At 51.2% G+C, this 27,556-nt stretch overlaps 1 protein-coding gene across 1 annotated transcript; it reads right to left on the bottom strand.

The window, feature by feature from the left end:
* Positions 1-169: 169 nt before the first annotated feature.
* LOC133345503 (peroxisome proliferator-activated receptor gamma coactivator-related protein 1-like) lies at positions 170-27,464 on the bottom strand. Its single transcript, XM_061556285.1, is given in 15 exon segments — positions 170-4,546; positions 5,891-6,042; positions 6,477-6,598; positions 6,953-7,015; positions 7,017-7,050; positions 7,602-9,354; positions 9,670-9,746; positions 12,462-12,507; positions 13,362-13,415; positions 15,315-16,446; positions 16,448-17,374; positions 17,644-17,748; positions 18,259-18,417; positions 23,276-23,392; positions 27,349-27,464. Coding segments are annotated over 15 exon segments (4,923 nt in total). The 5' UTR covers positions 27,430-27,464; the 3' UTR covers positions 170-4,445.
* Between the last annotated feature and the right edge of the window lie 92 nt (positions 27,465-27,556).

A 27,556-nucleotide genomic window follows, 5' to 3' on the forward strand; every position in this document is an offset into this window, starting at 1 on the left:
TCTGATCTCCAAGGCCTTGCTTAAACATCATCTCGTTTTGGTAAACCTTCAAGGCCACCAGCAATCAGACAGGTACACGCACAGGCAGGGAACGGAGGCACAATGGCAACACCGCGCTTGCCGGCCCATCCACCTTCATGCACATCACAAAAAAATAGCAGTCGCCATCTCAAGTTGATTATTTTATTATCAAAACAACATTTTTGGGTACTTGTAAAACACATTTCTAGGAATCATTTGGGTTACAACATTTTGCCGTGTTTTTTCGCTTTTATTTTAATTCATTTTCCGATTTCAGCAGCACGATGAGCTAAACTGCATTTAATATTTTATTTTCCTTTTCACTTGTCAAGTTTATTCAAAAATAACGGCAGGCAAAATGACAAATCAACATTCAGTTACTCTGCTGCTATGCCTGCAGGCACAATGAATTTAAACGAATTCTCTAAAACACATCCGATAATCCACCTTGTTTGATGTTTCACGCCACCCTCCTTTGGACATGTAAATTGCACACCAACAACCGGTAAAACAAAGGCAAAACGTCAATATAGAAACTGAAATCAATTAATGCTTATAATGCACTGCATCGAATCATGTGTGGCCTTTTGTTTACACAAGCGTGCCAATGTCGCATTCGGGCCAACGATCACAAGCGGAAATAACGAGATTTTTAAAATATATATTTGCTGTTGCAACAAATTGCGACCACGATTATTAAAAATTTAAGGGAGTGCTTCATTGTGAGATGCCAATTAAATCAAGAGACGAATGGAGGGGCACAGGAGGATGTTTGATAAGCATTGTGTCAATACAGCAGCAGCAGCAGGTAAGTGAAGGCGCAAACCAAAACACAGCTCGTTCCATAGATACAGTCTGGCTTATGACCAAATCGTCTGGTATGAAGCCGATCCCCGTCAGAGCTCGCAAGCTTAAGCAGGTTGACGCCTGGATAATGCTTGGATGGCCTACCACCATGCAGAGGTATTGTTGGCGGCAGGGCTACATGGCGAACGTCTGTTTATGCCCCACGCCTTCAACCCATTAAGTTACCTGCATTTTGAATTGTGGTCAAACTCCTGCAAAACTTGCAACCATCCAGCAGTGGATCGATAAAGGGCCGTAGACCTACATACGTAGTGGTACCCTATTCCAGCCAACACGTTTGAAGAGATGTTAAAAACCAAACCAGTTCAAAACATCGTACGAGACAAAACAGTCTCATACAATTCTGTGGATGTGAAGCCTGTTCATGTAATTAGTTGTGTAGTACAGAACTGTCCGACAGGAGCATGAATCCTCATTAAAAGTCGGCTACGCATCTGCAAAATAACAAGGGTGTGTTTTGGCTCGAGCCTTCCTTTAAAAATTCACCAACTCCCATCCCGCTAACACACACGATTCGGTTATCCAACCAAACCCCTGCTCAGGTGCAAATTCAGCAAATGCATATGGATGCATCCATCTGCAAATTAAAATGCGCTGAAAAAAAAGTCCAGAGAAAGCAGATGTTGGGTTTTGCAACCTCTTGGTTGCTCAAGTTTTGCCAGGCCTATCCCCCCCCACACACCCCCTCCCCATTCCATAACAGGCACCAAGTCGCGTTTTACACTGCGCCTGCAAGCGTATAGTCAGGACCGCCGCAATCTGTCGGCAGCGGCGTGGCTATGGTGACATCGAGGTTCTTCTGGGTTCACCGTCGACCTTCTCAAATAGACGGCTTGGCAAGGTTGGATGGAGCCAGGTTGTGACTACAGTTGGGTTTTGGGGGAATAAATCGTTTTGCAAGAAACATTGTCCAAGTGGTTCTGCCGTCACCGTGGCGAGAATGAGAATCGGGCACATGGGGGCGGGAAACGGTACCAACGGTACACGGGGCGCATCCGTTCGTTACGAGCATCGTCCTCCAAACGATACTTGTTCATTTGCAGAGTGAATAAGACTTATTTTCTGAAATTTTAGCGAAACTCATTGCAACAAACGCCACGGGTACCCAAGTTGGCACGGCAAGCTATGCTTGTGCGACATCGTAAGCAGTGTCTTGTACCAGCGAAAGTTATTCAAACAAAAGTTGATTAAGAAAAACAAAATGTGCAACAACCTTTCAAAATGAATAAATTTTATATAAACGCAAAATAAAACCCACACCTATAGCACACGTCATATCAGCGGCAAAGAGACATCCATGCCTTCTGCCACTGCAGATTCGCACCAGTTTTTTAGTACGCCTTCTCACCATACACTATAGGGCCCCTTTCACCCACCTATGCAGTCGAGCAAAATTCTTAGTGCCTCTATAACTCATTTGGCTATTTAACACTCTGCATTATAATTATGACGGTTACAGGTTAACATCAACAGCAAGGTCTCACGATTGCAAAGTCGAGTTCAAATCCAAGATAAAGCTTGAATCGTCCCCCTTGGAGTAAGTCGAGACCGCACCAGAGCTGGCGAGGTGAGACTGCACCACCATAAACGGGCGTCACATGGACAGGTCTGTTATGCATGTCGAAGCTTATTTTGCACCGTACGTGCTAATCAGCGTTGCATGGAAGGACAACAAAATAAACAAAAATCTGTCTGGATCCTGGCTTGGAAAATGTGAATTTTCACACCACCAGAACAATGGAAAGGCGTAGTAGTGTGCGGTTTTGTTCGAAGCATGTGGGGTGGGGGGGGGGGAATGCTCATCTTATGGATGTGTTGTCAACTTCCCAGACCACTGGCAGTGCACGTGATGAGGAGCTGAAGGATTTCAAGGCTGATACTTGTCCCTGCGCTTATGCAATTGCAGCCGATTCCACACCCTTGTGCAGTGCCAAAATAAACAATAAAAATACGAGGAATTCTCTTTAAACCAGCCAAATCAGACGAACCCCGTAAATCGGCACTGTTCACCACGTGCATTCAAATTCACCGCACAGCAGCCCGTTAAAGAGAGTCAACCGAGATTAAACCAGCCGCCGGAAAAAGCAGCGATACGCACTCCCCGGCGATCGACAAAGCCTCTCCAACGGATGCGTTCTCCCAAACGCAAATAAAAGTCGACTCGCGCTTTTGATTGTGCGCGCCAGGAGCCAATCGACACATTTCCTGATCAACCCGAGAGTACGACGCAGGGTGCAGCAGCGACTCGCCGGTGCCCTCGCACAGCCGACGCCGCTGGTGCCAGTGCAAAGCTTTGATGGGATTGCCCGGCAGAGGGGAAGGCGCTGACATTTAGGGCTAGAAAGCAAACTTTTTTTTTAATCGCACGTCGTTTTAAGTTCGGTCGTGCGAATTATTTGTCTTCGTCGATGCTGCCGTCCACAGGAGACTTTTTCTACATGTGCAAAAGCACTTACTAATGTGGGGGGGGGGGGGGGTGGGGAAGGGGGGCAACACAAATTTACCCCACAAAATCTTTGGGCACATTCCACCGGGGTGACGGCAAACCACTTGGGGAAAGGGCCTACACCCGTACCCCGGTGGGATACCAATGTACCAGCCATGTGGAAGTCGACCCCATTCATTTGGGGGACACCATCGTCTCGGCTTCCGTACACTCGCTACGTGTTGATGAACAAGGTTCCCCCATTTTGTTGGGGAGGGCAGCATTGACTGGAAAAACCATGTAATTTTTTTACCAAGGTACAAAATCCTATTATCGCATATCCTGGCCATGTACACTCATCACAAATGCATGTTCAAGGTAGCTTTGTATTGTGGTTTTGGTCGACTATAATCTGCTTTTTCATATGCATATATATATACACACAGGCACACCACAGATGCACACTCGAACTAAAAGTTTTTAAAACGGCTCATCATTTCACCATTATGCAAATCATCAAAGCTGTGCCACGGCATCCGGTCCACCATACCCCCACAAACTGTGTGGGAGACCTCCCCCCTCGCACAAGCGAAAAATGTACAGGTTCATTAGGTACAGTATAAATAACACCACCAACCTCGGGCCGCTTCGCTTAAAATGTAAAAAGAAAATAAATAAAATCGGCCATGAAAAGCACTACACACTGGAGAGGGTTTGGCCAACAAAGCACACCACAGGGCACGTGGGCGCAGCACAGTGCCAACGCAGAAAATGACTTTGCTCAGCAGATCTTCCGCGTGCCGCTCTCCTTTAAAAAGAAGTCCCACGGGGTCGTTCTGCGGAGTCGTTCCACGGGGTCATTCCGCAGGACTTGCGATGAGGAGCAGCAGCGTTGGTGTAAACGCGCCGGATACCGGGGCGCGAGATGGGCGTTACTTTTTCACGGAGTTCCGTGGTGATGTGCAGCGAAGTGTAGTGGCAATTTCATCAGCGGCCGCACACCGAACCGGCAAGGCAGTGTCAGGTGGGGGGGGGGGGGGGGGTCGCCAGGCGATTCTCTTTAAAAAGTCTAACTTCAACTGCCGCCTCTTTCAGCGAACAGCCTGGGTGCCCGCCGTCCCACTGGTTACCTCTACATGCTGTGCTGCTTGGCAGCCTTGAGGAGGCTGTCAAAGTCCAAGGGGGCCATCGCCGTTCTTCGGTCAGTACTCCTCTCCAAGCCTCGGTTCGAGTCTGCACCAGGGGGTCATGGAAGGCAGTGGAGGAAGGGGGGGGGGGGTGGAACAGAAGCGCAGAATCCACGAGTCAATGACACCGCCATAATCACGGTGCCGAGTAAAATAAAGTAAATCTGGTCACACGCACAGATACAACCAGCAGATTTCAACGACTCGCCCTTAATATTTTCTCTTAAGTAAAAGGGGGGGGGGGGGTGGAAAAAAATTACTTTTTTTATAACCTGGAGAATATGGTCCAAATTTGACTTCCGCAAGTCAACTCAAATACAACTTCACTCACTTACATTCGGGTCCTGAGGGTTGCTGTCGCATGGGCAATGGTCACACTGGACTTGCAATGCATAGGTCACCGGGGTTTGAATTCATCTCCCGGCACAGCAGTTGAAAACGATGGTGCACACCCAGCAATGTCAACCCAGCAGTTTAAATTAGATAACGGCCGTTTGCGCATGATGGGGTTTGGCCTACTCTTCTACTCTGACCAAATAATCTCTCTAGAGCTCCCTCCAGTCGAGGCTTTTCCCTGCCAGCAGTCGTGCGAGCAAGAAAAATGCAGGGCTGCACCTTTACCTTTTTCTCAGCCTTCCATAAGGGTCTTAATGACGACTATCGCCAAGCGGTCTCTTTTCTCCTACTTTGAGTTTAGACTTTTTATAACACAAAACACGCGTCCCTCTGATGTGGGCTTCAGAGGTTTTTCACAAAGCTGCAAGTGCTTCACATGTCCTGGCTTGGCATAATATAAATGATAAAGGACGGCAAGCTTTAAAAGGTTTAGTTAAGCATCAATCCTTTCAGCCGCCACTTCAGATCGAGTTTCTTTATCAACGAGTTGTCTCAGGCAATTGCACGACCAAAGAAACACGGGGACAACGACAAACGCTGAAAACAAAAAACACCTGCACAACGGAGCACGAGTAAATGCATGCTCAGAATAGCAGCCAGAGAAAAGCAGCAGCTCCGTGAACATCGTGTTGATGGGGGAAAAATGGAGAGGTCTTGTTGCAGGACGCATTGCAAGAATGAAACGACGGATGAATGGGCAGGCAAAGGGGAGAACGCGTCCGATTTGATGACTGCCGCGTAGATGGGGCAATGAGATGAGCTCAACGCGTACAAGCGAGATTAATTGCGGCATTGCAAGACTGACGAATGAAAACGTCATGGGGGGGAAGGTAAAACAGGCAGCAGTGGACAGAACACTGGCTCGGGATTCCGATGACTATCGCAACTGCCAAAGATTCACGTGATCGAGATGGGGGTATCCGGGATGGGAGGGGGGGGCACAGGACGTGTGGGTTGAGGGGGCAGCAGTAAGTAGAGTACTCGGACAGCTTACCCAGGTCGGCGTAAGACGCCTTGCAGAACTGGCGACGGCCACCAAAGCACAGGTCGAAGGGTATCTCGTTGGGCAGGTGCACCATGTGGCCTTTCTCCAGCGCGGCGAACGCGTCGCAAGTGAAGCGGTAAGTCACAAAACCGTAGTTGTCCCTGCGGAAATAACATTAGGAAAAATGCGAATGTAAAAAAAATGGAAAAAGAGCCACGTTCCGAGAGACGACGACGAGACCACACGCAGCGACGTCACAGGGAGGAGAGCAGACACGCGTGGACGCGTGACGTGACCCTCGGGCCGAAAAGGCTTATTCATTAAAGCAGCCACGTTTTACGTAATCCTTTAAAACTCTATTTGAGTCGGGAAATTAAAAGAAACGACAATACCGCAGGTTATTAACTCAAATGCCATTCATAATTTGATCGCCTCTATAAAGAGTTTTCACGGCTCACACCTAACAGACAGGTTTCCGCATCGCGCTCGCATCCCGGCGCCTTTGGCAGTCTCGCCGATGCGGCCGCCTTGTACACAGGCATTAGAGAGAGCGAGGGGGGGGGGGGGAGATTGGTTGCCATGGTGAGAGTAGTACCCGCGCTCGCGGAAATGCACGCTGCAGTTCTCAATCTCCCCAAAGGACTGGAAGCGACGCCGAAGCTCCAGCGTCGTCATTCCGCTGTTAATCTTCCCCACGTAGATGACGCGACGCTCCTCCTGCGGGTGGGGCGTGGGGAGGGGGGGGGGGGACAGCGACGAACGCAACCAAAAATTGTAACTGATGACAAAACCACTCAAAAATCAACCGTCAATGATTCTGAGATACCGGCGCACACGAATCACGGTGACAGCTACAATTCTAGAGTGTGGATAAGACAGAGCTATGGCAAAGACAGCTTTATGCCAAGTTTGCAAGACTAATAACCAAGTAAACACATTCGAGGGGCATCTTCAGGGATAGGAAGACGTCCGCAGCGGCGCGTGGCCAAGGCTCGAGAGAGGAAAAAAACTAAACACGCCCCCCCCCAACCCAGCACGGAAGCTGGGGGTTAAAGTGCCGTGTGGGCTTACAATGGCTTTCTGGTGCAGCCGCCGCCGTTGATCCAGGATGTTGCTCTCGCGTCGTTCGAGCCACTGGCCGCTCGCTCCGTCTCTCGTACGCGTCGTACCTGCGCACCGCGGGGGGGCAGGTCAACGCAAGCTTGACGTCACGACGAGGCATGCGCCGTCCCTCTTGTAGTTCAAAACACAGCCCAATTGACGAGCGATGAAGTTGGTCGCAGGTAGACCTGAATCCAGGCTGAAGCCGTCTGGAATTGAACTGGGCTCATGAGCGTAAAAAGCTCGTCATTGGTCTCAACCCAGTCACCAATGACTGCACATAAACCATAACACGTTAGAATTGGTTCTGCACATAAATTCCAGCTCTGAGGGGAATATATATCTGTAACTTAAGCGATGAACATTACTCTTCACATGACGAAGTGCTGCCCCCATACTGTGGTGTTGCTCAGATATCACTTTCACAAATCTTAAGGCGTAAGTAGCGCTGTCATGTAAACTTCTGCGGCCCATTGTCTAAACACTGGGGGCGGCGGTGGTAAACCTCTTGCTCTGCGAGAGATCCGCACGGACACCGTGTCCGACTCAGACACGACGAAGGCACAACGTGAATGAATCCGAGGAGAGAACAACAACGAGCCACGACCTCCGCACGAACCTGGGCGACGGTCGGCGCGACCGCGGCACGTCCGAGGAGAACGACGGCACGGGGGACACCGATCGCCGGTGCGAGGACGTCGTCGTCGACGAGGATGAGCGGCCCCCTCCGCTGGAGCGGTATCGCCGGCCGTACCCGGACCGCGAGCGGCTACGCTGGCGGCCGCGCTGGTGGGGGGAGGCGGCGGCCGCCGACGGCGGGGACACAGAGTCGCGTCGGCCCGGCGAGCTCGAAAGGGACCCCCCGCCGGCAGCACTCGTCGGGGCCCTGTGCCTCCCCTCGCCGCACCGGCGGTCCTGCGAGCCCCGGCTCCTGGTCCTGCGGCGCCGGCTCCTGCTCCTGCCTTCGGCGTCGCCGCCGCTCGTGTCCGTGTCGCTGTTGGCCGTCTCCTGGCCGCAGTCGGCGTAAGGAAGGTTGGAGACCTTGCTGGCAGCACTCAGGTACACGGGCAACTTGGAGTAGTAGCGCCGGTGGCGGGCCGCCTTGCCGGGCGACCGCTCCTCGTCGCTGGCCGAGCTGTACTCGTCCGTCGTGCAAGTGCTCCTGCGGCTGCCCCTCTCCCTGCCCTCCGCCAGCCCCGCTGCTGCACGGTCTGCTCTCAGCGGCTGGTACTTGGGCTCGGGCAGAGACTTGCCGCTTCTGTAGTAGCCAGGCAGCTTGTCGTAGTAGCCGGGCTCGTCGTCCTCTGAGTCTCCGCCGCTGCTACTGCTGCCACCGCCGCTGGTACTGCAGCAGCTGCTTTCGTGCGCGGGCGGCGAGCTCCCCCGACTCGCTTCCCCTCCTCCTGGTGCTCGCGTGCGGTACTGCTGCTTGAGTTTGTGAGCTTCGTCCCGCCGCGGGTCGGCGTTAGCCGGAGCGCCGGCGCTCTCCGAGACTGTCGCCGCGGCGCTGCCCGCGGTGCTTTGCTGGCAATAGTCGTGATCGCGCACGTTGGGAATTTGAATCTCGGCCACGCGTTCAACAACGGCACCGTTCGCCCGAGTGACGCCGATTTCCGACTTGCTGGCCGAGCAACCGTTCACGACTTGAGGTGTGACGAGCGGCGACGCCTGCGCAGAAGTCGACGGAAGGTTGGCCGCAGAGACGCGGGAGACAATGTCCAGTTGAACAGCAGCAGTAAGAACAGCAGCAACTGAAGCGCAACTCGGGTTTGCAGCAGCCGGTGGCTTTCCGGCCACTGCTGGCACAAGCGATAACTTCGTCGAAGAGAGCATCTTAGCGGTTGCTGCGGCAGGGATGGCCACGCGTACGGGATTTGGCAAGGCGTCCGATTGGCAAGGCGGCGTACGATTGACCACCGGCTGAGACGCAGGCAGAGAGAGCATTTTGTCGGCCACGACGCTCGGCGACGCGACACCCAGGCTGGCCCGGGCCGGCGGCAGCGCCTGCTCAACTTTCGACAGCTTGACGGGGCCCACGGCGTTCGGAGCGCTGACACACGGGGGGTCCTGTGCGGCGGCACCCACGCCGGCGGGCAGAGGCGGAATCATCCTCGCGCCAGCCGTGGGAACGGTACCAGCAGCCGGAGCGAAGCGGCCGGACGCAGCTTGCGCTGCTGCGGGCGTCGATGGGGCGAGCTGGCCGGAGCACGGCTGCTTCGTTGCCGCTTCCAGCCGCGGCATTTTGCCAGCCACAGGGATTCCTCGCTTCCGAGGGCTACGGGGGGCTTTCCTCTTTGCCGAGGTTCCCCTCGACGCCAAATTGACTTTTGCGTCCGGCTTCGGGTGAAGAGACGTGCTCGGCGCAATTACACCTGGATAGGAAATACACCCACAGTTATTCTAGCGGCAGGTCGTGTGTGGCAGGTCATTGTTTGGATACTCACACCACTTTCGAGACATGTGTGGGCCAGTGTGGCAAAGTGGGCCAAAAGACCGACTGCGACAGAGGCTCGAGGCCTCTAGAAGAGCTCCTTCCAGCCAGCAGTAAAGAAAGCACAGTTGTGGGCTGCAGCGTTACCTCTTACAGAAGGGGTCGTCACAAAATGAAATATAAATGGTGCACACATTTTCTCCCCCCCATCAAATTATCGGCGACTCAACAAAAAACACACAAGCGCTGAACTCACCAGGAGTTTCTCGAACTTCGGAAGCAGACAACTCGAGCTCCATTCCAACGTCCTGGACATGAGCCTGGCCAAGTGTCCTGGAAAAGCACGCAGAATTTGCCAGCGAAATTAATCATTACAGTCATTGCTCAACGCTGAACGTGTCGAGAAACCCATGTCCAAGCTCAAAATAAGCTCCACATTCCAAAACACGTTTTGGAAAGCTGAGCACGTTCATAAAAGCAACCTTTATTACCTACATGAGAATAGGTTTTTCCCCTTTTATCTGGAAACAAAAAAGGTGTTAAGTTGTTAAAACACCAAACTCCTACGTGTTAAACAAACTCAAACCGTTTTCATATAAAAGGGGAAAAACCTATTCTCATATTTTGGTGCTGGCAAAGGACGTCCCAGGATACCTACAGGAATGTGAAATGTGCGACAGCGTGTCATCAAATGAACGGATACACACATGCGTCATGGAGTTCCAACACGTTAATTACAAACAAGGCCATCCCCCACATAACGGTCATGACGTGCGCAACCGAACGCACCACAAGTGCAGCATCTTTTTCTCAAACCGGCGGATGCGGTGGGTTTTACGTGGCCCGGTCTAAGAGGATACAAATAATAGCGGTGGCATGCCTGCCTTGGCAATCAACTCGGGCCCCCTTTGGAGGGTTGCCAGTGCCAACGTTACCCCACCGACACAGCCAACGGCCAAACTGACGACATCCAAAAGTAAAAAAAATGGTTCTGCCCCGGGGATAGCCTGGATTAGAAATAGCGACGATGTCATCCTTGTGGAATGATTCATGGGCCACTACGCAACGTTGGCAGCGACCTTTGTTTTGAACTTTGCGCTGGGGACCATGTCCCCGCGCGGGTGGGCCCCGTTCAAGATAGCACCAGACTTCGCCCTCCCACATGCGCCAACAGGCTGACCCACCTCCCCTCCCCCTCCCCAAAAGAGCGGGCGATTTGTTTAGGACCATATTTCACCAGAAGAACATTAGAAGGGTCGTTCAAGGACTGAGTGTGGCGTTTTGTCAATATATTTCAATAAAGTAGAAGGTAAACATAATGCATCTTGTTCTATACAAAAAGACAAAGTTAGCGTTTTGTTAAAATGTAAACGTTTACGTTTCAAACAGACGGCCATGGTCACGGGATGCGCTTTGCGTGTAGTTTTTATGCAAGCGTCCCAATTAGAAGTACGGTCTGTAATTGGGTACAATCCATCACGCGTAGGATACTTATCTACTTAAAGCTCATTCGCAGAGTCCCAAAACGCGCCAAAAGTGGCAATATATTTTATTATTTATTCTGCTAGCAAACTATGCTCTTTGGAAATATATCCATTTAAATTCATCTCGACGCCCTTACAAAAAAACTTTAATGCACATACTTAAAATAAAAATTATTGAATGGCCATGTAAACAAACATCCCTTTCAGTTTCAGAACAGTTAAAAACTACGATGCTCAGGATGCAATTAGGTGGCTGGTAACACCAACTGCAAGTGCTATCATGCTTTTTTGCGACCATTATCTTTTTAACAGCTTAACGCTTTGCTTAATCTTACAGGCGACCGAGTCCATTTCACGCAAGAGTGGAAAATTACCACGGGCGACCGAGACTACGCTAGGAATCGACAGAGAGACCAGGGCTGGCCCAACTGTGGCTCCCAGGCCGGCAGTTCAAGCGCAGCTCGTTAAGAGACGCCACCTAATATATTAAAACCTCACAATTTTTTTTTTTACAAAATAAGAGAAAATCTGTGCAAGCGGATGGGACAAGGGGACACCCGCCTCCCAGCAACGAAGATGGGACATTGTTACTTCCCGGGGTGCTTCTGCAGATTTCCAAATGAAAAGACTCCAGCCAGTGCAAGTGCAGTGACAGGGTGCCATCTGTTGACCATGAAGGATAACCACGGGTATGGGTGCGCTCTATAACAGCCAACCACGACGGGGGCGTAACTGGGCCAAGGGTCAGAGGTGGGGATCAGTCGGGAAGCTCCTGGAACCTGCATGAGAGTTGTAGGAGGAGGGACGTGGCCAGAGGCGGGTCTTGGCCACGCTGAGGAGTATATAGGAGGGAGGTAACCAGAGGTTCGAGGCTGTCGTGGGGGTTTGGGTCCTGGCTGCAGTCACCGTCTTTGCCGTCATTTTTTCATCATCGTCCGGCCCTATGGCCGATCCGCTGTACGGTCCCCATCGTCATTAGTCAGCCAGCTACATAGATGTGGCTGTATGAGCGGGTCAGCTATACGTAGCCAAGTGTATACGTCGCTCAGCGACTCTGCCTCGTCTCATACGTCGCTCACTACACAAGCAAGCTGGCTGTGTCCACTTCAAAGACAAAGGATCCCCCATAAAGCCTTCAGACTGTTGGGGAAAGTGCTGTTAGGAAGCGCCTATGTAGTCCAGCACGATGCACAAGGGAGTTTGGTTGGCCAGCACCATGTCTGGCCACCTTTGTCTCCCTAGTGGCCATGTTTATACATCACACCACATACTTATTTGAGGCCAAGTCGACCTTGGGGAGACGCAGGACCGATTCAGATAATCGTCAGACCCGAATCTCGCTGGGTTTGTAGCGCAGCACGCCAACCGCCACTCCCGCTCCCACCCTTCCAAATTCACCTGCAACGTGATATCTTGTGCCTCTTGGCCAGTGATATTTTGCAGGGTTCATGAACCGTGGCCACGTGTAGAACGTTGACGATTATGATCAGCAAGCCATCAATGTTTTCCCCGAGGTCAATAACGACGGGGAAAGCCTGGCCTCATAAAAATAACAGCCACTCACCCCACTGTGCGCGTTGCGGTCGACTCGGGTACTTCTCGTCTCTTTCCTGAACAAAAACACAAATCCAAGAGCCCTCAATCAATAATGGCAAGTTGGACCCAAAAATTTAATTTTGACACTGCAGCGCTGGAAACATTATGCAGTTTGCATTTTCGAAAAGTGTGACATGTTTTACACTTAATTGACCGGCTTACACAGGGCAATTACCTAATCATCTTCCTTTTCAGTTAAAGAATTATAATTGGACAGCAGCTCAAGCTCTGTCGATTAAACCACACGCGCACCCATTGGTGGTTTTGAATATTCCATCGTACTGGTCTCATTCCTCCAATTCTCCCTAGCATCTGCGACGAGAGCGGTAGGGTAGTATAGATTTCAGAGAGTCTCTCGCTCTCAGGTCTTGGCCAACAACCCCCCGGGGGAGCTGTTGTTTCACAAGTGCCTCCGTGCCGTTGAAGATCACTCATGCCTTTCCGATTTTTGGCGCAAACTTTTCATCTTTCACCCAACCCGAACGCCGTTCGCTCACTCGGTTGAAACTGCCAAAGTGGAATTCTTTATCGCTCGCAACAGACTCGGCAAAAAAACATAAAATGAAACATGTTGTTCCTGTAGCAAAGTGATCGTGCTAATCAGTGTAAATTCTGGTCAACTGCCAAATCTTAAACTTGATCCACAATGTACACAACTATCCACCTTTATACCGCACCCTCACCCCAGCCCCCAATAAGGTTGTATCATTTTAACTTCTCGCGAGTGGGGAAATTCAGGACTGCTGACAACCTGTCATCTGCCGTCATAAAGCTGCAACGTGTTCAAATGAGAAATACATTTTCCCGTAACGTTGCCCCCAAATTTGTCATGCATGTGCGCCAACAAGTCCGCACGAGATGACGTTACCTTCCGACTCCTCGAACTGCTGCAGCAGACTGCCCAGGTCGCTGGCTTCGATGCCTGGCGGAGCGAGCAAGCAGAGGGAGGCAGGGGTGGGGGGGGGAGCCACGTTACTCACAAAAAGGCACAGAGCAGTGACGAGGACGAGTTACACGACACGCACAGCAGCACCGGCATTCAAACCCAACCGAGGAAGTAAAGAAAATTGAATCTCAGCAGCAGCAAAAGGAGACCAAAATGTGACGCCACTCTACGTATGGGCATGTTTGATATGGGGAGGGGGGGGGGAGAATCAATATCAATCCATGTTTCTAAATCCAGACTAGCTCTGGGTCATGTATGCAATACAAAATGTGTGCATGGTTGAAGACAATAAACGAATACACGAACGTTAAATATACATAACATTCAAAGCAATAAAAAGTTTGCAGTGTAGAAAGTGGGTGGGGTGGGTATACTCCCCACCTCTTCAAAGACATCTGGCCATTTTGGAAGAGAAAGCCAAATACTCTGGAGCAAATAATAGCAGGACTGCACCTTAACCTATGGAGAGCGATGCACACTAGCGAGTCGTGGTGTGGTCAGCACTACACCCAGAGCAGCCTGCGTTCCCAGTGGCTGATATATGCAAGGCTGCAACACTCATTTATGGCTGAAACAACCTGGGGAGAGGCCCATAAAATGTCCAGATATCACCCGCATTTTAAAAACATTCCTGCGGAGGGAGCTGGTAATAACGTTGGGTTACTCGGCCAATGGCCAAGGTCAACGGCGGCGTGGTGTATGCCGCAAATATGCTCGACTGAGGACGGGCACAAGCCGGCGTGAGTAGGTTAAACATTGAGTTTTATAAGGGCATCACGGGGTGAGCAGCCCCTCCCCACCCAGCCCCACCCCCCCACCCAGCCCCACTCTCCCCTCCCCAACCACCCACCCAGCCCCTCCCCACCTAGCCCCTCCTCCCCACCCAGCCCCTCCCTGCACGACGGACGCAATAATCCCCTGTGGGCTGGTGTAACCAGGAGGTTCCTACCAGTATAAACCGTCACCAGAAATCGAACTCTCGACAGAGTTGTGAAGTGCGCCACTGAACAGCCACCACTATCGACAAGAACAATGCCCATAATCGTCGTTAGTGACAGCCAAGAGCCAAAAAAAATCATTATTTAGCAATTAACAGCAAGCTAAAAACAGATGCCATTCAATACAAGAAGATCAACCGAAATAAGATTTCATTTACAGGAACATTGCGATCCCGATATCTATGGGTCACTGCACTGGCAAATTGTTCCAATTAATAAAAATCAATCGGCCCGATTGTGCTTGGACGAGCACGAGGGGGTGGCGGGTGTTGTCCTGTATACAGCCCTTAGCCTACTATGGAAATTCCCCATTCCTATGGTGGGGGTCAATCCATTCAAATGGACAAACACCGTTAAAAAAAATTTAAATCACAGTTCAGAGGGGCGGGTGGGTGCATTGGATTTGTCTGGCCAATTTCTAAACCTGACGTGTTTTGTACGCATAATTAAGTTAAGCGTACCCAAAGAAAACCCACTAGTCATATGAGGGCGCAGCACAATGGAGATTAACCCACTGGCTGCACTGCCATCCCTCAGGTCACCTTGGCATGTATTCGGTGTCAAATCTCTGCAATCCACCACAAACAAACCCTTGCGTGGGTGACGCACAGCTTGACGGCTTACTGGTAATTGCAGAAATAATGATTTATTGGCCGTCTGTCACTTAGTAACGACTATTATGGGCATATTCTTGTCGATAGTGGCGACTGCTCAGTGGCGCACTGAAAAACTGTCAAGAGTTTGATTTCCAATCATGGTTAATATCAAATGCAAGTGATATCTGCAAAATATTATGGGCCTCTCCCCCAGATTGTTTCGGCCTCAAATGAGCGTTGCAAGCTTGCTTTGCACACGCGCAAAGCCGGCTAAAACTTACCGATCTCTTCGAAAAACGCCCGTATCGTGGGATCCGTCTCCAGGTAGTTATCGTCCTCCATCGACTCCGCTGCAGCCTCTGCCGGAGCATCGGCGGGCAAAACAGCCTGCGCTCCTACAGCAGCAGCCTTGCTTTCATCTCGCCCCAGCTGTTCGGCACTCGCCGCATCATCTGCGCCGCTCTGCTCTGCGAGTCCCGGCTGCACGCCGGCACCGCCCGCGGATTGGGGGCCCAGCTCGAGGCCGCGCTCCTCCATGCGGCGCCGGTACTGCAGCAGGCTGATCCTGCGCCGCTTGGCGCCAGACTCCTCTTCTGCGTTCGCATCCGGTGGCACGGCGACAAGGGGCGCCGGGGGGGCCTCCCCGTCGGGTGGCGGTGCCGACGACGCCGGCGACAACGGGGGAGTCATCGACGTAGACGGTGGCGCCGATAGAGGGGGCGGCACCGTCGATAACTCAACGGACGGCACGGAAGGGGAGGGAGCCACCGACAGAGTGGACAACGGTGGCGTCCGTGAAGAGGGTGCAGTTGAAGAGGGCAACACGGATGAAGGGGGTGTCGATGAAGACGGTGTCGCCAATGATGATGAAGGCGACGATGATGGCGGCGGCATCGACGACAAAGTTGTCAATAGAGGTGGTGGCACCGGCGAAGAAAGTGTCATTACAGTGGGTGGCGTTACCAACGCAGAGGGTGTCGGTTTCGCAATTGCAGAGGAAGGTGCTGGCGAGGAGATTGACACCGATGAAGCAGATGCCGGCAAAGGAGAGGGTGCTGACACCGACACCAACGCAGAAGGTGCCGACAGGGAGGAGGGTGCCGGCCTCGTCATCAGCGACGTGGAAGAGGATGACACGGCAAGCCCACCGATGACTTTCGACAGTTTCAACTCCTGCTGTTGCACCACCACAATTGGTTTGGTTTCTACCTCCGCGGTCGTGCGGTTAAAGTCAACCCGCGCGAGCGCTGGGTGGGCGACGCGCTCGGGCGGAGGTCTCGCCTGGCCCCGCTGCGCCGCGTCGCTCTGCCTCGTCTCCTTCTTCGCTTTGCTGATCCTCACGGAGCGCCGGGGTGGCTCCTCAAACAAGATCGAGCGCACAGCTTTTTTCGTCATGGCCGCCGCCGCCGCTGCCGGCCGCCGCGCCCGGTTCTTGCTGCCCGTTGATGTTTCGCGTTCGGGGCCTGCCCCTGGGCCTCTTCTGCGGCACCGCGAAGGGGACGGCGTTTCCGTTTTCAGCTTTTGCGCCCGCTTCGTCTTCTCGTTCCGCCTTTGCGGCGGGGAACGTTGCCGCCGAGATTTCTTCCGGGCCGGGAGTCGCCGCTGCTGGCGCCGCAGTCCCGGTGGCGGCAACGGCGCCCGCCGACCCTTCCGCTTGCTCTTTGGCGTCGCGCCCGAGCGACGCTTTCTCCGAGCTGCAATCGAGAGAACTCGACTCGCATAGCCCGTCGAGAGGGCCCAGGAAGCCAGTCCCGTTGGCGGCGGTGCCGCCGTCGCCACCATCATCAGTCCCTCTCGCTTGCTCCTCCCCCCCCTCAGAGCCGCCGACGTTGGACGAGGACCCCGCGAGGCTCGCGGAGGAGGAGCCGCCGTCCGGACTCATGCCGCCCGCGAGGACGGCCGGCGCGCACGGCGCCTTCACAGGGGACAGCAGGGAGAGCGACGCCACGGAATCGCGCACGCAGTAGGTGTGCATGTAGCTCACAAGCTCCACGACAGAGCCTTCCTTCAGGTCGATAACATCGAACTCGAACGAGCCATCCATGGCCATGAGCTTCTGCAGCTCCTCCACATCGCCCTCCGGCAGCAGCATGCCGATGTCGTCTTCGTCGTTGCTGCTGCTGCTGCTCGCGCCGCTCTCACCGGACGCGCAGAAACCCTCGGCGCTTCCGTCCCGCTTCTCCGGCATGTCCTCCCCGCTGCTGCCGCTGCCCTCCCAGTCGCAAATAGCGCTCCCGCTGCTGCCGACGGGGGAGTAGGCGGCCGACTCAAGGGTGCACAGGTGACGCAGCAGCTCCAGGTAAGTGGGCGTCGGGTGACGCTGACGGGGCCGGTTCGCGTGCTGGAAAAGACAACAGCGTTTCTTTACGACCGCGCAAGGCTTTCTTGCCCATGCCGTGTATAGTGCTGCGACGTGTTTTTGGGTCGTCACCGTGTGCCGTTCAGCGCGCCGTCCGACAGTTTCTCTCCGGTTCCCCGAAGAAGCTCCGAACGGGCGGAGAAAGATTTTGAGACGTCACGCCGAGCGACCCCGCGGCACAAACCGAAAAAGCACACCCGGGAGGGAGGTTTCCGACCATGCGCTTTTAATCACGGCGAAAAAAATCTCACCCGGCCGGGGGAGGTGGGAAGGCGGGTGGTCACGGAGTACGGGTTCCGCGTGGAGGCGACGCGCGACTCCGCGCCGCTCACGGGCGACAGCAGCAGCCTCTTCAGCTGCGGCAAGACGACAACGACAACAACGGGGTGAGCGTCACTCAACTGTCACGGCGTCACCACACGGCCACCCCTGTGTTACTCCACCGACACCGCGCAGATTTCCATGGCAGTTGAGGGGCACAAAGAAGTACATCGGCACATTCGCAGGCTGAATAAAGCCTGCATTGGTTAATCAAAGCCACAACGCACCCATTGCATATAGTTTCCTTGAGTAAGGATGGCTGGTTTTTTTGATGGGCTAAGACTTAAGAAGTCCTGAAATTGAGATCTTTTAATAATTTCAGTTACAAATCGCATGTTTCTTGAGCTACTGAAACAAAACCAGAGAAACAGGAAGAAATCCATGCAGAACAGGGAGAACACAGAAACTCGACGCAGGAAGGTGCCCGAGCTGGGAATCGAACTCAGGAAATTACTGCTGCGAGGAACGAGTGTCAACACTGTGCCACCCGGGTGACCTAGGATTCTCGCCATTCTTGCTAAGATCGCGAAGAAATCATTCCCTACCGTCGAGCTCTCTTCGACGTCGCACGCGAGCAGCCGAGGCTCCGGGTCGAGGAGTCCATCGAAGGGCGAAGCCGTGTTGTCGTCCAGGCTGTCCAGAGTCTCTGCGAGCGCCATGAGCAGCGTGGCGTCACCAATGCTGCCATCGCCGCCACCACCACCCTGCAGTGACACGCCACGAATGATCACTCAATGAGCACTTCGACACGACCATACGCTGGGCTGGATCTATCTGTGGAATAAATACATCTGTGTGGAGCTATGAACGTTATGTCCTCCTACGTGCGGTTACGTTTTCTCTGCGTTCTCCGTCATTAACAATCGTGGGCCAAAATCATTTCTGCCTTGGTTCTCTTTTCTTCACAACCATCACTGCTTCACTTCAATCTTAATCGTTATTCTTCTCAATAATGTATCCCTGCGTATAGCCACTTGGTTTCCCATCTTACCCCATTCCACATTCATCGTGTGCAGCATTGCGAAGCGCGGGATCCTGCCCAGGCTCATACCGATCCCAACCAGTGCAGTCTTCTTTCCGTAACAGTTCTAAACAAGGCGGCTTCTTCGCCAAACCATTTTCTTAAATTGTGTTAGTCTGAAGTCTTGATTCTCCTGGAATCTTACTTAAATACTCTCCCATATTTATTAAATTGGCCAAATAACCCAATTTAAAGACATTCAAACCTAAAAAAAAATGTGGGTAAAATAACGAACTAATTTTTACCATTGTACAGCAACCACGACAGCAAAGAAAACCAATCCCCCATCTGGCCAGACACCGACGAGTGGAGAGGGCTGCGAGACCTGTTACGTTCACCACGGTGCACGAGGGGGTGGGGTGGAATGCACCACACACCCGGTTGCATTCGCGTCACCATTGTTCCCATTTACCAACTGCACCAGGCGGTGCCCAGTTAGAGGGCGTGTCGACCCGTTTAATAACAGAGCTTGCCGACGACACGAGCCAACGCTGGCGCTCCCCACAGACTCGGAGACGCTGGAACGAGGACGACCGCACAACACGTCGCCTCTCAACTCAACCGCCCCACCCCCCAAAACACACACACCACGATCCATCACCAGAACTAGCATGACCCCTTCCGAAAGGATTCGGTGCCGCTCACGGCTCGGTGGCAGAGCTCACGTTACAAACGATGAGGTGGCAGTGGGCCAGCTGCCAGGGCTCATCAGCACGATAGTCGTGGCCGCAGCAAGCGGACGGGCGGCGAGGAAGGCACGGAGCTTGGGGTACGCAGACAAACAGCGTCCCAACGCTTTGTCGCTGGCTCTGCGGAATTATTATTCGCGCAGAGCTATCAGCTTTCCCTGGGAAAGTCAATTCACAGCTAATAAGCTTCCATAGAGAGCTGGACTATAGCGGTGCCGACAACGACGCTACCGCTCTCCGCAGACACTCGTGCGTACACACCGCACTAGGGGCTGCAATGCAACCGAGCTTAACAAGACGAACGGCGTTTCGTCATGGCCGCCGCCGCGCCCGATTTGACGATGTGGTCGAGCCATTTCTTTGCGTGCAATATGAGCTTCAGGGAAAGAGACAAGAGACCAGCTCGCACAGAAACCTATGCTGCACGTCTGTTCTGCGACTTGACACCAGTTACATACATGGCGAGCAGCGAACAATGGAGTTCAGGACAATTCTCAGCTACTTGAAATTCTGCAAGCATCACAGGAGCGCAATTCACACAAACACCGGCATTGAACGTTTCTCCCCGTGGCGGTAATCTCATATCGTTCGAGGGTCGTGCACGGATGCCACTTGCCCAAGGTTACCCGTGGCGATGCAGAGCGCTGTGAACGCGCGGCAGTCGTACGTATGTGGAACTTCTTTTCACACCGTACGTAGCCAACCGTGCGAATCGGGAGGTGCCAACCGCGCCCACACGAGTCGCCTTGGCGGTTTTCACCCGCGTTACGATGCCACGAACCGGCAGCACGACGCCAACGTTCGATGTCAACGGCAGAGCGCAGTCGAGCCGCGGATGATGACTACAACTAACCAACGAATGTGTGAACACGACTCCGACAGGATGAAATTAAGTAATGTGAAATAAGGCACAGGTTAAAAAGGTACTTTAGTAATGTGCCACGAGACCAAACATGTTAATTCGAAATATATTCCACACTTTTATTACCATTGAGCTATTAGCTCTTTTCAGAGGCATCCTGGCCACAGAGCTCAGAGTGGCCCATCATGTGGAAAGTTATAGCAGCCTAATAAATTTAATTTATGCTTTTAAATGTGAAGGGCAAAGCCGGAGGAACCCAGGAGAAAAATCCACACGACCATGGGGAGAAAAGATTACGCAAGCTCCAAATATACAACAGGCATCCTCAGGGTCAGGATAGAACCCACGACCTTCTGCATACCAACAGTGTCTTTGCCACAGCAGTGAGAAAACGTTACAGAGTTCACCGATTGCATGAACTCAATATCGTGGGGGGTGAGCAGGTGGGGGAAATTGCCTACCCCCCCTCCTCCCTCACGACATAATAAACCAAGAGGGGTCCAAATGTTTTACAGCTTCAAATCGACCGGACTAAGGCAAATCCTGACGATTTGATTAACACTGCTCTCTGCACCTCCGATTAGCACGCTTGGCTACATACGGTACAAAAGAAGTTCAACGTACAGCGATACCTCGACTTTCAGCCGTTTTCAATTCTAAACACATTTCAAATTTCGTCCACGAGGCTTTCTCTTTCGACCCATTTCATCCCAAACCTTCCACGACGTTCGCGCCACACGCCGTCTTTTTCGTTCAGTCTTAGAATCGAAGTCGTTCACCGAGCATCTCTTATATTTGTGTTCATATATTATTAATACTGTACTGATGTCTGTGATTATACTGTAAACAATTCAGTTATTAATCCTTGGTTCTTTCAGTAAAGTCACCGAAAAAACTAAGAGTATGGATCCTTGAAGTCACGAAAACCTCAAATCTAGAATTCAGTTATTTTTGTAATAGTATAATACTACAGTGTCTAGTTATTTTCGTGATCATAAAACGTGTACAGTATTCATACGGTCCTTATTTTTGCGATTACTGTTATTTGCATCGACATTTTTCGGCCAAAATAAATTTGCAAGCTAAATAAAGGCTCTGCTTTGACATTCGTCCATGCTCTGGTCCCTAACCAAACGAAAGTGTGAGGTATTCCCGCACACACTACGATGACAAGGCAATGTTCAGACGACTTCCAGTGACCGGGCGGCAGCTAAGAAATCGGCAACAACCAACTGCAGAAAACTTCTCTGCCGCCAATGACGACATGGCACGCTTCGATAAGAGCAGCCCATTCCAAACGCTGCCAGGCAATTGTCCGTGGTCGAACAGCGCCTAAAAAAACCTAAATTCATAATAGAGGTTTTTGGGTTAGATCCAAATTATTCCAAAGCGCAAGGTCACATACGAGAGACCCGAGGAAGAGTATACAGTATTTGTTCCACGAGGGTCTCGGCACAAAACCAATTTAAGATTCTCATTTTCCAATAGCTATCAACTCTAGTGGGTCACAGAAATAGGTTTGGGTTCTAAGTGCCCTACAGTGAACAGCTGCACAAATCAACCCTACCCAATATCCTCGAAAACACAAAATACGTTACTTTCGCGATGTCATTTTTTGTAATGACTTTTGCTACCTGAAAAACCCACGCCACATGTGCTGCAATAGCTTTGTCAGGAAATTTAAATGGGCTTCAAGTGGAAATTGTTTGAAAGAACAAAAAAATCTAACAGGAACCGAATATCATTCGTCAAGTGTTTTATCATCCATCTCTGCGAGGCATTTTTACAGTGGAACACAACAATCTAATGCATGTCGTCGTGTGGATTTGTTATTCGATTTAAAGACCCACACTGGGTTCCCATTATTTTTTTATGTATGCATCATAATTCCAATAACTTCCCCCCCACACAGTTCAGAATGTATCTTTAACATCCCCCACTGCAGCCTTGTGCGCCGATTTATGCATTTCTTTATTGTAGCGTTCATAAACTCGTACGAAATCCTTTGAGCAAAGCGCCCCATTATATAACTGAAATGTACGCAACGTGTGCATTCATATTTGTATCCTGTTTGCGAGGATAACATTTTTTCGTAAGACCGTATACATTTTTGCCCATTCTATCCATTTTCCAGAAAGAAAAACACTCGAGTAAATGCCATCTATAAACAACACAAACGTCACACCTTTCTAAATCACCGCTTGTTTGGGCACGTGTAAGTAAACGTCACTGCCCTGGAGGATGTGCCACAGCAGGTTATGATGTTCCAACAATATTTATTTACATTCATTTGTACAGCACCTTCCACTCATGCCTCAAGGTGCCTTGGAAGAATAAGGTTCAAGGCCAAGAGGAGAGCTACATAGACTAAACGGACTTAAGAAGATGTGTTTTTAGACGAGACTTAAAAGTAGCCACATTATCGGATAAAGAATTTCGAACGGTAAGGGAATTCCACAATCAAGGCGCAAACACATTTCGGCAACATTTAAACCAAACCTCAAGCGTGCATTACCGAATAACTCTTCACAATTTTGTGCGCATACTGAAATGCAACAAAACATCCATGGAATTAAAACAGACTATTACGATCGTGCACGGTAAACCGATTATTTACATTCTAAGCAAATTACACGCAAACTAGTTGTTAAATGTTACATTTAGTCTCGGGTGGACGAGTCGGACAAAATTTCCTCTTACAAGGGCTCTTTAGAGCCAACAGTGGTGCAAGCTGTGAAAGCGAGACCTAAAAACCAATCCAAACGAAGGATTATAAAAAGAGAAAAACCAAATCGCACTTAATCAAACCATGGCTCTAAACTACCGACAATTCAAATCCTTGAATGAAAGAGCAGGCAGAGGATAAATCGTTCCAACTTCCAGTTTGCCGGTGGCAGCCTGGCTTTTTTAAGGATATCCGCGATTACGGACATGGGACTGGGAGGGTAGTGGATGGTTGGTGGATGCGGAAGAGGAGGAAGCCGCCTCACCTGTAGCCATGGGGCATCGGACGTGTCGCTGGTGGCGCTGCACAAGAGTCCATCCAGAGGGCTCAGCGAGTCCAGTTCCGGCGACAGCAGACTCTCGCTCGCCAGCATCGTGCCGCACTGCGCATGCACGGGATCATTTATATTCTGTTAACCACCAATACATCTCATGCATTTCATATTTCAAATCCCAGATACACTGCTCTCCCGCCAACCCTAAAATGTAAAGAAATGACAAGTGTCACGTGGTATTTAATATTCCACCGGTGTCCTGTGAATATAAAAGTTAGTCTCAATGGGCTCTCACTGGGTGATAAATTAAAAGCCCCTGTATAGCTTTTTGCAGGCTGACGAGGAGAGTTGTTTGCGAGCGCCTGTTTAAATCGGCCATCTCGCACATGGCAGTGGTGTGGCCAGGACCATGACCAACTGTCCGATGTTTACACACCAGGTACTTATTTAAGAATGAGTAGACCTAGGGATGGGCCCACGACCAGTGTAAACACCACTCACCACTGAAGTTATCCACGAATCGAACTTATGTGCCAGAGTTTATAACTGTTTACCAGTATACACCCTCCACTATTCTAAAGACAATAGCACAGAGATTTGCTAGAGAAAAAAAAACACCAATAGCCACGTGGTCTATTTAAATTTAAATAGAATTACAAACAATGTGTTAATGAACACTCGAGAGGAATAGTTGGTGCCAGGTTTAGTGTGGATTTATTGGGACTCAGCTGTGCCAGTGCATCACTCCGGTGGAATGTCACAACAGGACCAGGCGAATATCAATCATTGGCAGCCAACCTCGTGCTCAAAACGGAGCTGTGAATCACAAGCCACACTCGGCAGGGAGGGATTCCCAACCTCTACTCCTCTTACAGAGCCAAGAGCGCAGTAATCCAAGAAAACATGACTGTACATTCAGACGTGGTCAAATCACTTCCGCCATGGAATTACACGCAGCTAGATTGCTCATCCTCAATCAGCCACGATCGATCCACTGCTTGATAAAAGGCATCCTCAAGTCATTGGTGTGTCTCACGGTCCTACCATGTATTAACAATCCACCTTGCACGTGCACACGAGCTTATTTTCATTGCTCCGTCTCCGCAAGGAGATGTACCCTCCCAGGCGTGTTACCTCGACCACCTGACATGATCCCGTCTAGCGAGGAGGTGGTCCCTGGCCAAGCCTAATTTTCTGAATTCTAAATATGCAGTCTCCAACCTGCTTATGTTCTCTGGATCAACTTTTGTCTATCTGCTAAGCAAAGTTAACCATGGGTTTATTTTGCAAGAAGTGTACCCTCGCGTTAAAGATTAAAAGGTTGGACTGTGTTTATCAGTTACAAAGCCAATTATTAAACATGCGCAGCTGTTGATGAGAATCAGAAAATTCATTTATAAATGGAGGAATCCGATGAGCTATAAAGCTTTTTTCATGTCCAGCAGGGGCGGATAAGAACGTTACAATATTACAAAATTATTGGAGTGCAAAGTACAATGCAAGTAAACAAATCCCTGAAACATAAATAAAACTAAACCATCCCTATCCTACCAGGCAAAGCCCTGAGGTATTAACTTATTTTTCAAGAGACCTGGCCACAAATGATAGCTCTAAGTGGCCCATCAATTGGACATTTATAGCACCAAAATCATCCAAATCTCAACGCACGCTTCTAGATGTGGAGGAGGAAACCCGAGGACCCGAGGGGAAAAAAAACACACGCGACCACGGCGAGAACATGCAAACTCCAAATATGCAGGCGTTGAGGGTCGGGATCGAACCCACTGCAACCTGCGTACCAGGCGATCAAATGATTGCACTGAATTTAAAGACGTTATACGACCAAACCTATCTCTGCCCAAGGGGCGGCCACACCTTTAAGGGTTACTCATCCAGCAGTGGACAGATCAAGGCTGATGATGCTACGTTGTTTTAAAGCACCACGCGGAAGCGAGACCACGTGCGCGCACTGCAGCGTCTGACCTCCCTCCCACCAGCCCCACGTGGCGGAAACACGCGGCGTGATGACGTAAATATGGCGCGAACGTGACGCCACGCCCCGCAATCTTAACACGTGTTTTTATTACAGTAGCACCACGTGGATCATAATGAACGCGTACGCCACATGCTCCGGGCCAAAAGGCAACGGTGTTTCTTTTTTACCATAATCGGGCCCGGCAGCTCGATATATTATGCGTATACAAAGACCCCTTCCCACCGTGTAGCTGTGCGCAGGCTGTTGGGACAAGTGGTGTTTGGGAATGTGGCTGTGAAGAACGCGTGATGGCGCGCGAGTTTGGGTGTGGCCAGAATCCCGAACGGCTGCTGCAGACGTGTCTCCCCAGTTCCGATGTTACGGAGCACCAGGTAAATCGTGTCAAGTCGTAGTCGACCGATGGAGAGCCGAGGAACGGTATAGATATACTGGATATCACTCGAGAATTTAACTCGGATCACCGGGTTCATAGCGCATCGCTGAATACAAAAGGCGGCACAAGGGCGAGCGCACTGCATGATAAACACGGCCGGCCTCGGTGTAATGCAATGATAATAACATCTCTGACAGGGTCATTCACCTTGTCCAGCAGCGGACGTATCAAATGTGAAAGCTGACAGCGATCTCGATCAGAGTTGGTTCCCACTGCCGGCTACAGTCAACAGCAGTCGCGAGTAATATTTGAACATGTCCCCCTCTTTCACCAACCCGCACTCAACATTGTGAAGTATTGTTAAAAAAATTATCCATGCCCGACGGGGACGTGGAGCGATAAAAAGGGATGTATAGTAGAAACACGCGTGGCCACCTCACACAAACAAATCGCGTCTATCCTCTATACGGGTGGTGGTGCGGGTCTAGCAGCTTATCAGTCCACATTTAAAATATCCCACATTCAAACTCTACGTCATTAACGCCAGCTCATTGCACTAATCGACACAAGAGCGCACTTTAGAGTCGATACAAAAGGATTTGAATAAAACGAGGACTCCATCACTTAAACACGGATCCATTATCAGCACTGTTTAATAATACAGTAGATCAACCCGCACACCCATCAAACAACCGCCCATCTCCAGCTCCTCAAGTGTTTATCTTTAGGCCAGTTGGCCGAAACGTCGAGACTCCTCTTACCTCCATAACATTAATACCACCACCGTATTCAGACCTACACCACATCACGAAATACGCACCCCAAACTTATTGACAAAAGTTTTACAAATCTGGTACTGTAACACGATCTCAGCTATCGGATTATAAGACGCATTCCGAAGTTTCATTGTTTACAGAGGGGAGAAAGGTGCGTCTTATAATCGGGTATTACTTTTAATCACACCGAGGTTTCATCGTGCAAAAGCTAATAGCAGCAACTTCTCTAGAGCGCAAGATACTGTACAAGGCTTCATTCGCGCAGTTGGTAACGTACATGGAAACCACGCCGTGTTGTTTTCAAGAGATAACAATGGGGCTATCCAGCGCGAGTAGTGCAACATGAACGCGTTTAAACCCTTCACAAATCCACTGCTGGATGAGGATATTTCCAAGACGGTGCCAGTGGGCGCGTGTGTATCGGGGGAGGGGGGGGACCATACTTCACCACGCTGGTCAATGCTAGTCAAGTGAATAAACAATCATTGCCATGACCCTCCAGTTACGTTTCGTTGTACGCGAGATCATCGTGTGCATGATATAACCAAATGTGACGACTTGGCAACACGTGGACCCGAGCCCACGTGGCGCCGCCATGTGCATGAAGCCCAAGAAACCCAACACCACCGCTGCACTCACGTCCACGGCATCCACACACACACACAACAGCATCGCGGCTAAACCTCACTGACGACAACACGCACAGGCCTCCGTACGCAGTCACAAACACGCGCAAAACACAAAAAAACGTTCAGAGACCGCAGCAGTAACACCACGGCGAGACCACGCCGTACAGTACGCGCGTACAGTGCGCGCCTCATGCCACATGGCCACCGACGCCGCGGCGAGACGAAGCGAGAAGACGCGCCAAGAGGTTTCAGCGACGAGGCGGAGGCGGACGATGGCCTCGGAGTTTTACCTCGGCCGCGACGCCTTCCCTGCCGCAGGAGGAGAAGGCGGAGAGCGGAGACGCCAACCCCGGCAGCGCCCCGACCTCCATCTTAGCCGCCGCCGCCGCACCGCGCCACGTGACCACTTTCTAACCCCCCATACAGCCCCGCCCCTCACCCACCGCTATATAGTAGCCCCGCCCCTTAACCACCACTATATAGTAGCCCCGCCCCTCA

The sequence above is a fragment of the Lethenteron reissneri genome, chromosome 22, assembly GCF_015708825.2.
Source record: "Lethenteron reissneri isolate LAM-NWPU_2019-01 chromosome 22, ASM1570882v1, whole genome shotgun sequence".
NCBI classification, from domain to species: Eukaryota; Metazoa; Chordata; class Hyperoartia; order Petromyzontiformes; family Petromyzontidae; genus Lethenteron; species Lethenteron reissneri.